General features: G+C 43.6%; 1 protein-coding gene across 2 annotated transcripts in view; it reads left to right on the forward strand.

The window, feature by feature from the left end:
* USP24 (ubiquitin specific peptidase 24) overlaps nucleotides 1-10184 on the forward strand; it is a 147547-nt gene extending 137363 nt beyond the window's left edge. For both annotated transcript variants that reach the window (XM_032137650.2, XM_032137651.2), the window contains exons 63-68: nucleotides 1051-1117; nucleotides 2663-2741; nucleotides 3698-3773; nucleotides 4152-4238; nucleotides 4635-4745; nucleotides 7419-10184. In XM_032137650.2, coding sequence (XP_031993541.1) covers nucleotides 1051-1117; nucleotides 2663-2741; nucleotides 3698-3773; nucleotides 4152-4238; nucleotides 4635-4745; nucleotides 7419-7481 — 483 coding nt within the window. In that variant the 3' untranslated portion in view covers nucleotides 7482-10184. The remainder of the gene's footprint in view (nucleotides 1-1050; nucleotides 1118-2662; nucleotides 2742-3697; nucleotides 3774-4151; nucleotides 4239-4634; nucleotides 4746-7418) is intronic.
* Nucleotides 10185-12008: the final 1824 nt, after the last annotated feature.

The following is a 12008-nucleotide window of genomic DNA, read 5'->3' on the forward strand; positions in this document are numbered from 1 at the left end:
AAAGAGAATCAATGGGATTCGGTGGCTGGTCATGAGTTAATGAGTGTGGTCCAGAGATTCCTTACAGAGTGAGGGCCTGGGTTCCCTTTGGACTCTTGATACTTCATAGAGGCCTTGGCACAGAATAATCACTTAATAAAGAGTTTTGAGTAAGAAAAGACATCATAGATGCCATTTGTTAAAAGCTTATTTTTCAAGTTCTTTACCTCCTTTTGGTCCTAGTGCTTTTACAAACTTTGGCGGATTATTGCTCCTTAGGGGCAGGACTGTGTATTGTTCATCTATCAATAACAAACCCATATAGTTTTTATACCATGCACAATTCAGTACTAAGAACTAGAAATACAGCTATGATAGCAGAACTTCGATACATTTTTACTAAGCAAGTTAGAGCATAACCCTCTTATCCTTAGGATCATAAAGTATATGTCCTCGTAACCCACAGAGAACTATAGATCTAGTTGATAGCAACACATAGATAGGAAATGAATAGATCTTTAAGTATAGCTTAATAGTTTTTTCTCTTAGTTTTAAGATATGTTTGAGATATGTGGCAGAGATGTAATATTTGTTTGTATTGGGGTTTTTTTGTTTGTTTGTTTTCTTTTTTTCAAGACAGAGTCTCCCTCTGTTGCCCAGGCTGGAGTGCAGTGGCGCCCAGGCTGGAGCCACAGTCGTAGCTCACTGTAGCCTCAAACTCCTGGGCACAAGTGATCCTTTTGCCTCAGCCTCCTGAATAGCTGGGACTACAGGCACATGTCACTGTGCCCAACTAATTTATTTTTTAATTTTTTTATTTTTTAGAGATGGGATCTTGCTTTGTTGCCCAGGCTAGTTCAGAACTCCTGGCCTCAAGTGATCCTCCTGCCTTGGCCTCGCAAAGTGCTGAGATCACAGGCATGAGCCCCCATGCCCGTCCTGTATTGGTTTTGTTGTTGTTGTTGTTGTTAAACACTAAATTAATCTCTTGGGTAGAATTATAAAGAAAGCACCCATGGCTATGACAAGTTCCTTCTTTTATTTACTAATTTTTGTTTCTTCCTTTCCCAGGTTATTGAAGATCCCATACAAGTAGAGCGAGTCAAATTTGTGTTTGAGACAGAAAATGGATTACTAGGCAAGTATGCCTGGTCTTATACACAAATGTCTATGGTAAATATGTGGATAATCTATTGTTCTGGCCAGTTCTGCCTCCTGCCACTCTCGGTGGGATCTACAGTGACTGATACAGTAGAAGTCTGGTCAGGGCCGCTGGGCTCCCTCATTCTGGTCAGAAAAATTAAAACCCAGGGATCTTCTCACCCTACACATTTCTCCTCTTTTAGTCAGGAAGGTGTAGCTTGGGATTCTTTTACCAGATTAGGTAAGATTCAGGGGTGCTGTGAATTTTTTTCAACAAGCTAACGGCCACTTCAACAAGAAGCTAACGGATTCTTCCCTAATGCAAGACATCTTTCCTTCCACTCTGTAGCCACTGGGTAGAGAAAAACCAAAACCTGAGACTCAGGATGTTGTCAGTCTCATGAAATGTGAATGTCTTTTCACCTATAGTACAAGCGTAACCATGTTTTCACAGTCTGCCCTTAAGCTGTTTGGGCAGGGCTTGCTTTTGCAGAAGGCTAAATTGGCTTTCCTGAGCTATTCATTAGAAAAAGTTTAGTTAGGAATAATGTTAGCCAGCTCCCACATTTACCTGTATTTCCACTTAATCTGAATCATTTTAGATTTTGCGATGTATTAAGAGATTTAGGGCCTTTTTCTGTTGTAGAAAGAAGATTTAAGCTAAAAAGTTTTGTAACTTCAGCTTTTCAGGCCACCCTTTGGAATGCTGTACTCTAGTCAGAGCCACACACAGGCCCTCTGGAACTTAAAAACTATAAACTCCTCAAGAGCAGGACCAAGTATTATTATTATTTTTTATTTATTTATTTATTTATTTATTTTTGAGACAGGGTCTCACTTTGTCTTCCAGGCTAGAGTGCAGTGGCATGATCTCAGCTCACTGCAACCTCTGCCTCCCAAGCTCAGTGATCCTCCCACCTCAGCCTCCCAAGTAGGTGGGATTATGGGCACACGCCACTAGCCCAGCTAATTTTTGTATTTTTTCGTAGAGACAGACTTTCATCATGTTACTCAGGCTGGTCTCAAACTCCTGACCTCAAGTGATCCACCCGCCTTTGCCTCCCAAAGTGCAGGGATTACAGGCCTGAGCTACCATGCCCAGCCTATTTATGTTTAAATCCCTAAAACACAGAGCAGGCGATAATTGCTGAACTGACCCTAGTATCATAAAATTTCATTTATCAAACTAAAAGTATTAGAACTACTCTCAGTAACATGATATGTGGAAAAGTCTCTAGGTGAATAATCAGGCAGTAAAAAGTTTTGTTCCTGTTCAGTTCTCCTAAAAGTCAAACTTGCAGCACCATGTATGTTTTTTGTTGTGGTTGTTTTTTTTTTTTAACATCCTTAAAGTAGTGTTTCTACCCGTTAGAATTTGGGGATTCTGTTGAGTCAGGCACCACCATGCTTTTAGTTAAGTTGTTCCTTATCTGTTTATTAAAATAGTTTGTTGATTTTTAGAACAAGAGAGCTTATTGTTACTTGGAGCCACTTTCAGTTTAGTCTTTTATTGTTAAAATGTCCTTTTTTCTTCCTTCAGCTTTGATGCACCACAGTAATCATGTGGACAGTAGTCGCTGCTACCAGTGTGTCAAATTTCTTGTCACTCTTGCTCAAAAGTAAGTATTGAATTAAGATGCAGGGAGGAAATGGTGTTTTAATTACAAGTCACATATGAGCAGAAGGGAAACATGTGACCGGTTTTGATACCTGGAGAATCTGACTCAGTCAGGGCCTGCTTGCCTGGAAGGTACAGAAACCTATTTGCATGATCTCAAAAAAATACGAGGGGAAGTATTAAAAGAGTAGCAGATTTTTATAGAATCCCAGAAAAGCTCACCCCATCAGGCCTTATGTCAGAAAGGCAGGAATCAGGGCAGATATGGAGGCTTTAAGAGCAAGAGTTCATGAGCTTTCACTCAAGGTCTCTCATTAATGTAACCCAGCTACCAGCTCTTCAGGCTCTAGGTCCCTAACCTCAGAATAGCCTTTCAAATCATGTCACCTGTAGCTCCTGAGCACTTGTGAACCCAGGCACTGTGTCAAGAACCTTGCCTGTATTATCTTATTTCATCTTTGTAACAACTTCATAAGGTTAGTACAGTTGTGAGTCATATATCATGGGTAGTTTAAGTGACATGCCTAGAATCATAGAGTGAAAACTTGAACACAGGCTGATTGACTGCAAAATGAAGGTTCTTTTTTTTTTAATTGTAGTGAAATGTACATAACATAAAATTTACTATTTGAACCATTTTTAAGTGTATAGTTCAGTGACTTTAAGTACATTCACATTGATGTGCAACCATCACCACCATCCATCTCCAGAACTCTTTTCATCTTCTGAAACTGATACTCTGGACCTATTGAAGACTGACTCCCTATTCCACCCTTTCCCCAGCCTCTGGGGGAAGCAATTGTAATTTCTGTTGACTACTCTAGGAACCCCATTTAAGTAGAATCACAAATATAAAGACAACTGAATTTTAATGAAACTAGCATTTACGTTTCAAAATGAAGCACTAGGAACAAGCAAAGAAAGAATTTGGCTAATAAAAATCTCCTCGGTCATCAGGTGTCCTGCAGCTAAGGAGTACTTCAAGGAGAATTCCCACCACTGGAGCTGGGCTGTGCAGTGGCTACAGAAGAAGGTAACTGAACGTTGAATTTTTCTAGCTGTAACATAGAAATCAATAATAGCACATCTTGTCAGGAAAAATTTCTGGAACTGAATATGGAGACTGACCTTAAAGTGTTTTCAGATTTCAAACATTTCTTTGGTACAGTTTATATCTTGTGTGCATTAAATTTGTCCTAATACATATGTCTTAACTTCATAGGGGAAAAGGTAGGGATGATGATATAAGAAGCAATATTTGAGGTCTTGAATCGCTTTATGTGATGGAAGGTCTGGGTAGACTTGTACCCTACTTGGGATGCTTTTAAGACTCAATATCTAATGGTAGAAACTGTGAACTCATGGGGGCTTATTTGTCACCTCTGATGGCATTTTTGACCTTTCATCTCAGATGTCAGAACATTATTGGACACCACAGAGTAATGTCTCTAATGAAACATCAACTGGAAAAACCTTTCAGCGAACCATTTCAGCTCAGGTGAGAGTTGTCTCTTGTTTTTGAGTGGTCTAAATCACTTACGGAGGATTCTCAGTGTGTTTGTTTCTCAGAAACTGCAACCTCTGAGAAGAGAGATATGAGTTGAAGATGAGAACAAGCAGAAGAAACAATTGGATTTCTATGAAAAGAAAACAGATTGGTGTACACTTATGCAAATATGTGCAGATTATTTGTCTAGAAGGAAAGTCATACAGGTTGGGCAGTCTGGTCACAAAAAGGGACAGGGGTTGAGGGGGTTCTGGTGACTGTGATGAAGGCCTCACTCTCAGGCCTCAAGTCCCACCGAAGTTCAGATGAAAGGTAGTCTTCCCTGGTGGTTGCTGCTGCCACTGAATGGGCCCTAACTTTGTCGTCTTCTGTTTGAATCTTCTGCAGGACACATTAGCGTATGCCACAGCTTTGTTGAATGAAAAAGAGCAATCAGGAAGCAGTAATGGGTCGGAGAGCAGTCCTGCCAATGAGAACGGAGACAGGCATCTACAGCAGGTATAACTGTCAGCATGTCCTTGTGTGCAAAGGGCAGCCTTGCTCTTAAGCTTTACAAAAAGAATTTCCACAGTTGAGGAAAACAAGATGCTTCCTCTGGAATGTGAGTCCAAAGAGACACCAGCGCTGCCCTCTAGTGATCTCAGCTCAGCATATGCACCAACCGTGTGTTTACGGGGCTGAGCAGTGCTGCAGTGTGAAGTGAATGGAAGGCCTCGAGGTGTCTGTGGCTGGCCACCCTGATCAACCCGCGGGTAGTCCCGATGAAGCCAGGCCACAGGTGGATTTGTTCCATCTTGTTCACTTTATTCTGCCTTGCCAGGTTACTGAAAGTCCCTCGTTTGCTCTCACCAGCCTTCCTGGAAATGTGGACTCTTGAAAGAAAAGCTCCCATGCTCTTGAAGTATACCTCCTTGCCAAGGGAGTCCAAGAAAATTTTGATGTGTATTTAAAAAAAAGAAAAAAAAACAGCTTTAATACCAATCATGATAGTAGAAAAAGAAAATAAATATGTATTGAACACCCACTGTGTGCAAACACTGAACTAAGTGTCAATGTAATCATTATGTCTTTCCAATAGTCTGTAACTTTCCTTAACAGCAGTCTCCTCTGTGGTCCCTTCACAGTACTTGGTACAGAATAGGCCCCATTAAATGAATGTTACTGATGTAGTAGGTGTCATATTTTGTTGTGCTATCTTTCGGATCCTCATAAGCACTATGTGAGGCAGCTGTCACCCTGATTTCACAGAAAGGTAACTGCAGCCCAGCACAGTGATGTGACTTAGCCCAAGGTCACTCCACACATTACCTCATCACCTACTTCATTTGCAGAGAAAATAAAAGCTGTCACAGGAGAGCTCCTGCGGCCACTAATTCCCAAGCATCTGCACTGTTCTTGTCTCCTCTCCTGTGACAATGGGAAGTTTGCCTCTGTCCACCCAAAGCCCCTAGTGCTCATCCCCGCCCACCTTGGCAGAACTTTGCGTTCTAATGTGTATGTAACCCTTCAGTATCCAGAACGCTCCTCCCTGCCAGACCCTTCCCAGCGACGTCTCAGCACACTGGCTTCTCTTCTGCCCCGTCAAAGCCTCCCTTCTCCCTGTTGCCTGTGCCTTCCTTCCTCTTCTTTGCAGCCAAACTTCAACTAATTCTCTAAACTTAACTTTCCCCATTTTCTTATCTCTCACTCGCTCTTCAGCCTCTTCCCCGCTAACTCCCTCTTCTCTCCAACTCAGCAGTTGGGGTGACAGGTGGCTTGCAGCTTTCAGGCCTCATCTTAGCCGACTGCTCGGCAGCATCTGGCGCTCCTGGCGCTCTTCCCGTTTGAAACTCCATTCCAGGGCTTTCCTGACACTTGTCTCTCGCAGTTTTCCTCAAACCCTTCTGGCTGTTCCTTCTCTGTCTCCTTCCTAGTACCGCCTCTTCTGGACCGCCAGTAAAGGTTCGTGGAGTCTCTAACCTATACCCTCCTGCCCTCACTCCATATTCTCTCCACACCCACCTTGGATTTCTGAACATGAACACCCAGCTCTCTTGTTCTTGACGTTCTCCACTTGGCATACCTTAAAGACCTCAGACTCGATGTGCCCAACCCCTCCTCCCTGCGCCCACCAAAGCTGGCCCTCCATCAGCGTTCTTTATCTCACACACAGCACCCCCATGTCATCCCGGACAGCTCCCTTTGAAAGGGTGCTCGTCCCTCTCCTCCACCTGTCATCAGCCCCTCTCTGCCTATGTCTGTAAGGATCCCCTCACCTCCACCCCTGCTTCTCTCTGGTTCATGCACTAAAACCTTTCAAAGGCTTTGTCTGAGGAGAAAAGCCAGAATCCTCAACAGAGTCCTGCTTGATCTAGCACCTGTGCACCTCCCCACCGCATTTTCTGATTTTTTTTTTTTTTTTTTTTTTTTTTTGAGATGGAGTCTTGCACTGTCGCCCAGGCTGGAGTGCAGTGGTGCGATCTCAGCACACCGCTACCTCCTTCTCCCAGGTTCCAGCGATTCTCCTTGCCCCAGCCTCCCAAGTAGCTGGGATTACAAGCATAAGCCACTGTGCCTGGCCCATTTTCTGAGTTTTATTTATCAAAGTACTCTCTTCCTTCCACCTCAGGGCCCCCCTACTCACCCCCAACTCTCACTCAGCTTAGGTTGTCACTTTAGAGAGACTGTCCTTGCTCCTCCCCACCCCAGCTCCAGCTAGATCAGTCCCACGGCACACGGTGAGTATTCACAACGATTCGCCAAGTGTGTAAGCCAAAGCCCACACAGATGGTAACAGAGGTAGCCTTCAGACCCAGGAGTGACCCAGAGCCCATATTTGGCAGGTGCAGGGCAGGGAGGTTCACACAGTGCCCAACGTGAAGCGGGCACAGTGGCCATCAATGCCTCTCCCAGCTTTATCACTGCTCTGCATTCTCACATGGGTGCAGAGTAGCAGTGTGACTTTAGACAAGCCGCTGGGTTGTTTCACTGACTAAATAAGATCATAGAAATGTACATGTTTTACATAATCATGAATTGTCAAATATTAGATGTAATGGTTATCACATTTTATTACCCTTTGATAAACATTGCATTAAGTTGCCAGATGAAGACATGTTTAAATTGCAGAACACAAGTCAGCATAGAAAACCTTTTCTCTAACCGTATGAACTTTAACTTTCTTTTCTGCAGGGTTCAGAATCTCCCATGATGATTGGTGAGTTGAGAAGTGACCTTGATGATGTTGATCCCTAGAGGAATGTGCCCAGCCTGAGAGGAGTCAAGACACACAATACTGGATGCTCAGCGCCTTCTTGGAATCAGAATCTCAAACTTGAACCCTTTGGAAGAGCCTGGAGATTGGACTGGGAAAGCTGCTGTGACTTGGGCGGACCGTGTATTTCTCAAGGAAAGCGTTTTTAGGCCACTAGAAGGTTTGGGAGCTGTTTGGCAGTGGGAGAACTCCGGCATGTGGATCAGCTGTCCCGGGAGCGTGGTCTATATGTGGATTCACATTTCTGTGGAGATCTTCGGAAATAGAGCCAGTGGCAGACTTTTTTGTTACACGAACATACAAGAGTGAGCATAAAGCTGTTGCCTTCTCTCCAATGCTACAAAAGAAATTCCTCTGGTTTTTATATTTTAAGAAAAAGCAAGCTGCTTTTGGATATGTGGGGGCAAATTTTTAATCTTGCAGTAACATTAAACAGGAATATCCAATTTAAAATGATGTAAAGATGTAATAAAATTTCTTTTCATTGTAAAATAGTAATTAAAGAAGTCAGTTTACACAGACCTTTGTATTTAATATGTCTCCCTATTTGTATAGAATTTCAGATGGGTCTAGATGAGAACCCTACGCATAAGCTTGGATCTTGATGAAAGGTTACCAGGGTCAGGATCAAAAATTGGGAAATACTAAGCTCTTGAAGGTATTTTTCTGATATAATTGAGATTGAAAAGAGCAATTTTGAAAATGCTGTGTTCTCCAGAAGTACAGGGTGCATTATTTGACATCAATCACTTAAAGAAGTTATGAGTTGTTCCCCAAATAGATTTTAAAAACAGCAAAATAAAAGCACTTTAAGATATAATTTTACTGAGTTTGACTTCACAGAATTATCTTTTTAATGCTTGGAGACATATTGAATAAACTGTAGTCTTAAATCATGTGATCTGCAATCATTTGCTTTTGCTTAAAACATAATTACTGAAACCCTTGGTATTGGTTATATATGAAGTTAACTATTTGAGTTGGTACACACTGCTTGTGAGTTTCATAGTAATTGTAATGCAGAGAAGGAATTTGAGAATTTGTTTCTCCTCAACATGACTAATTAACACTGAAAAGACAGTCAAGGCTTAAGATTTATTTTCCCAGAAATAAATATAAAGCAATTGAATAACCATCCATTTAGTTGTATTTCCAAAGTATAGCACCATTCACTCATTTATACCAGCTCCCTTTTGTGGTGGGGGGGGAGGGGTTTACACCCACATATTTCATATATATTTTGTACATTTTGTATTTTGAATTGCTCACATTTTCGGCCCTATTTTGCCTTTAGTTACAGGTTCTGCCTTATTTTCATCTCACCATGCACAGAACTAAGGAGCCTTTGGAAGTGCCAGGTTTTCACTGTCAGTTAGATTTGCCAAGTCACGGAGGCGCAGCCAGCCCTGAAGTGCCTGTCTGGCTGCTGTGGCATTGTGTGGGCACCTGGCCAGGCAGATGGTGTCTCATTACTGTGCTCTCGCTATGGCCCAGTTGTTTCATTCTCTGGCAGTGAGGGTTTCTGTGCCGTCAGACTTCACTTTGTTATTCTGTGACTTGCTGGAGGCTGGCAGTGGCCTTTGTCAAACACACTGAGAAGATGGAAGGGCCAGCACTTAAGAGCAGGACTGTACCCTTAGAGAAATGGACAGAGGCGAGTGGCAAACTGCAGACAGTTCCAATGTTCTTGCAGTTTGAAATGTGATGTTCTAACATTGGTTTTGAGTACGTGAATACTTCCGGTCCTACTGTTTCCCCTACCCTGTTCTCACCTTCTCTCCACCCCCATCCTCACCAAGAGATTGTGTGGGACGTGACCTTGAAATGCTGGCGATGATCCATGCTGGGATGTCATTGCTGGCGACTGCACTCTCAGGAGCCCAAAATCAGGAGTGAAATCGCCACTTCTAGTCCCCTTATTTCCTATGGAAACAAGCCCTCCACACCCCTAGCACCTGCTGTGCTCACTGTAAAGCTTCATCAGGATCGTCCACCGTGTATATTATATGCTTCAGATCATGTTGCTTATATTGTTGCTGCAATGACCATCGTTTTCACTTTGCTGGTAACCACTTGATTGCTGACAGCTACAGTCAATGAACCTGCTGACTTTTTTTTAATGTAGTACAACAGTGACAATTATGACAGGCTTACCTTGGAAGAGTTGTCATTTTTACTGCCAATTTTTTGGATGAAGATGTTTTTATAAACCTTTCAAAATGGTCTGCAAACAGAGCAGGAATTGCACAATTAACTCAATAATGCTGTGTGTTCTCCACAAGCTCCCTTAGTGAGGCGGATCTTAGGATGGCCGATTCTGCCCGTTGAAGGCATCCTGGGAAAGAAAACAAGCATCCCAGCGGGCATCTCACCACGACTTCTCCTGGAGTCCTCACACGGTCACTGACAACTACAATCAGTTTGAGGAACTAGAGCGCCGTATCATCAAACTTACCCCGTCCTGCCCCACCTTCCCTGCTAACATTGAGGTGTGTGCAGTTACCTTCTGAGCTTGGAACAAGCAGACTGGAATTTTCCTCTGCTACCTCTTGTGTATAGAATCTTGTTTATAAAATTTCAAAAGGAAGTAGATACACTAGGGAAGAACCTTAATTCTAAATTTGGTTCATGTGTGGCAAAGTTCTTAGCTTCTAAGAGTATAAAATAAATTTTTCAAAAACACAGAGTTGGAGTCTTGCCGCCATTCTTCATATATCAGAACACAGCCGTAGTGGGTGGGGGAACACGAGCCTGTGCCTGGTGCTAAATGCTGTTATGATTCCTCTTAGTACTTTACACTAATAAAGGGGACTGTGGGTCCTCTGAGCCTTTTGCTGTTCTTTTCTCTGGAGAGGCTGACCATTTTAGGATTCATCTGCAAAGCTTAGAGGAGGATGCTGAACTTAGGTTGATGGTCTCCATTCATCCCCACCAAAGCTTTTGGCTCTCCCAAGTGGTCCCCAGCATAGATCGTGTCACTGGTCACACTGGGCTTCTTGCTAGATCCCACAGGTCTCAGTCTCATTCCTAGTGGCCAGCGCTGCTCACGTGGGTCCCCTTCCCTATTTGCTAGTGCAGATGTTCCTCTTCCTGCAAGCCACACCCCTTCCTCCCCGATCCCTGGTGACCACCTGCTAACCCTCTGCAAGAACCAAGTCGTTCCAACATCACAGAGCTGTCGGGGTGTGGATATCTAACCAGCTGATACTTGATTCTGTGGAGGGGAAGGAGAGAGTCTAGGGTTGCACCACAGGCCTAGGTTCCAATGGGCAGAGATACACAGTTGGGTGTTCAAGCCATTGCCATCTGTCAACTCTTGAATGCCTTCCATATGTGACACTGAATTGTCAGAAAATGTAATCTGGGAGGATTTTTGCCTGAGATTCCTTATGACATGGGCTGTGTAGAGATAGAACTTGCTTAAGACAGCTATATTCACCAGCCTTAGAGTGGAGGGCCTGGAGGTCCCACATTGAATGGGATCGTTATGCACCCTGTAACCCAGGCTGCAGTGCAGTGATGTAATTACAGCTCACTGCACCCTCAGCCTCCCAGCTCAAGCAAGCCTCCCACATCAGCCTCCTGGGTAGCTGGGACCACAGGCGTGTGCTACCACACCTTGCTAATCTTTTAAATTTTTTTGTAGAGACGGGGTCTCACTGTTGCCCAGGGTCTTGAATTCCTAAACGCAAGCAATCCTCCTGCCTCAGCCTCCCAAAGTACTGAGATTACAGGTGTGAGCCATTGCACCCAACCTGAGACTGTCCTGAATTTTAAATCATGAAAAAAAGCCATGGACTTAGCACCGGCTCATTACAGAGGCATCTGGCACTGTAACTTATTCCATAAATACTCGGGCCAGGCTCTGTGCCAGGTACTGGGGAGAAAAGAATGAAAAGGGCATTGGGAGGTCAGGACAACAGAGCATCTAGAGTGCTGTAGGGCACCTGTCACCAAGGAGGAGGCACTTTGACTGCCAGGGTGGTCAGGGGAGCTGCAGGAAGACATTCATTTCATTCCTAGGATAGGCACAAGGAGTAAGTTCACATCACCAGTACTTGCCCAATACTTCTACTCAAGATATAAGTACTCATCAAATACTTGGCTTACTCAACTATTCAACAAACTTACCCGGTTCCTGATATAAGCAAGGCATCACCCCAAGCAGTCAAGTCTATGCAAGAGTCAGGACAAAGTTTGTTTTTATTTTAAAAAGTCACCATATTAATAAAAATGCTACAAAACCCGGAATAAATATCTTCAAGTTACAAAAGCAAAACAGGTCTAGAAAAGTTGGCTGTAAAAAGGCAACAGAGAGAGGACAGACCCAAAAGATAAATGTCTGCTTGCTTGGGTGGGGCTGGTGCTCAAGGAGGGACAGTTGCCCCTCTCCCCCGACCATCCCTTAGAAGCATCTCCACCAGGCCAGTGAATCAGGCCTAGGTGATACAGAAAAAGTTCTGTGACTGCAGGCATCGTTCTGCCATCACTCACCAAGCTTCCTGGTC

Source organism: Hylobates moloch, unplaced genomic scaffold (assembly GCF_009828535.3).
Source record: "Hylobates moloch isolate HMO894 unplaced genomic scaffold, HMol_V3 SCAFFOLD_18, whole genome shotgun sequence".
Classification (NCBI taxonomy): Eukaryota; Metazoa; Chordata; class Mammalia; order Primates; family Hylobatidae; genus Hylobates; species Hylobates moloch.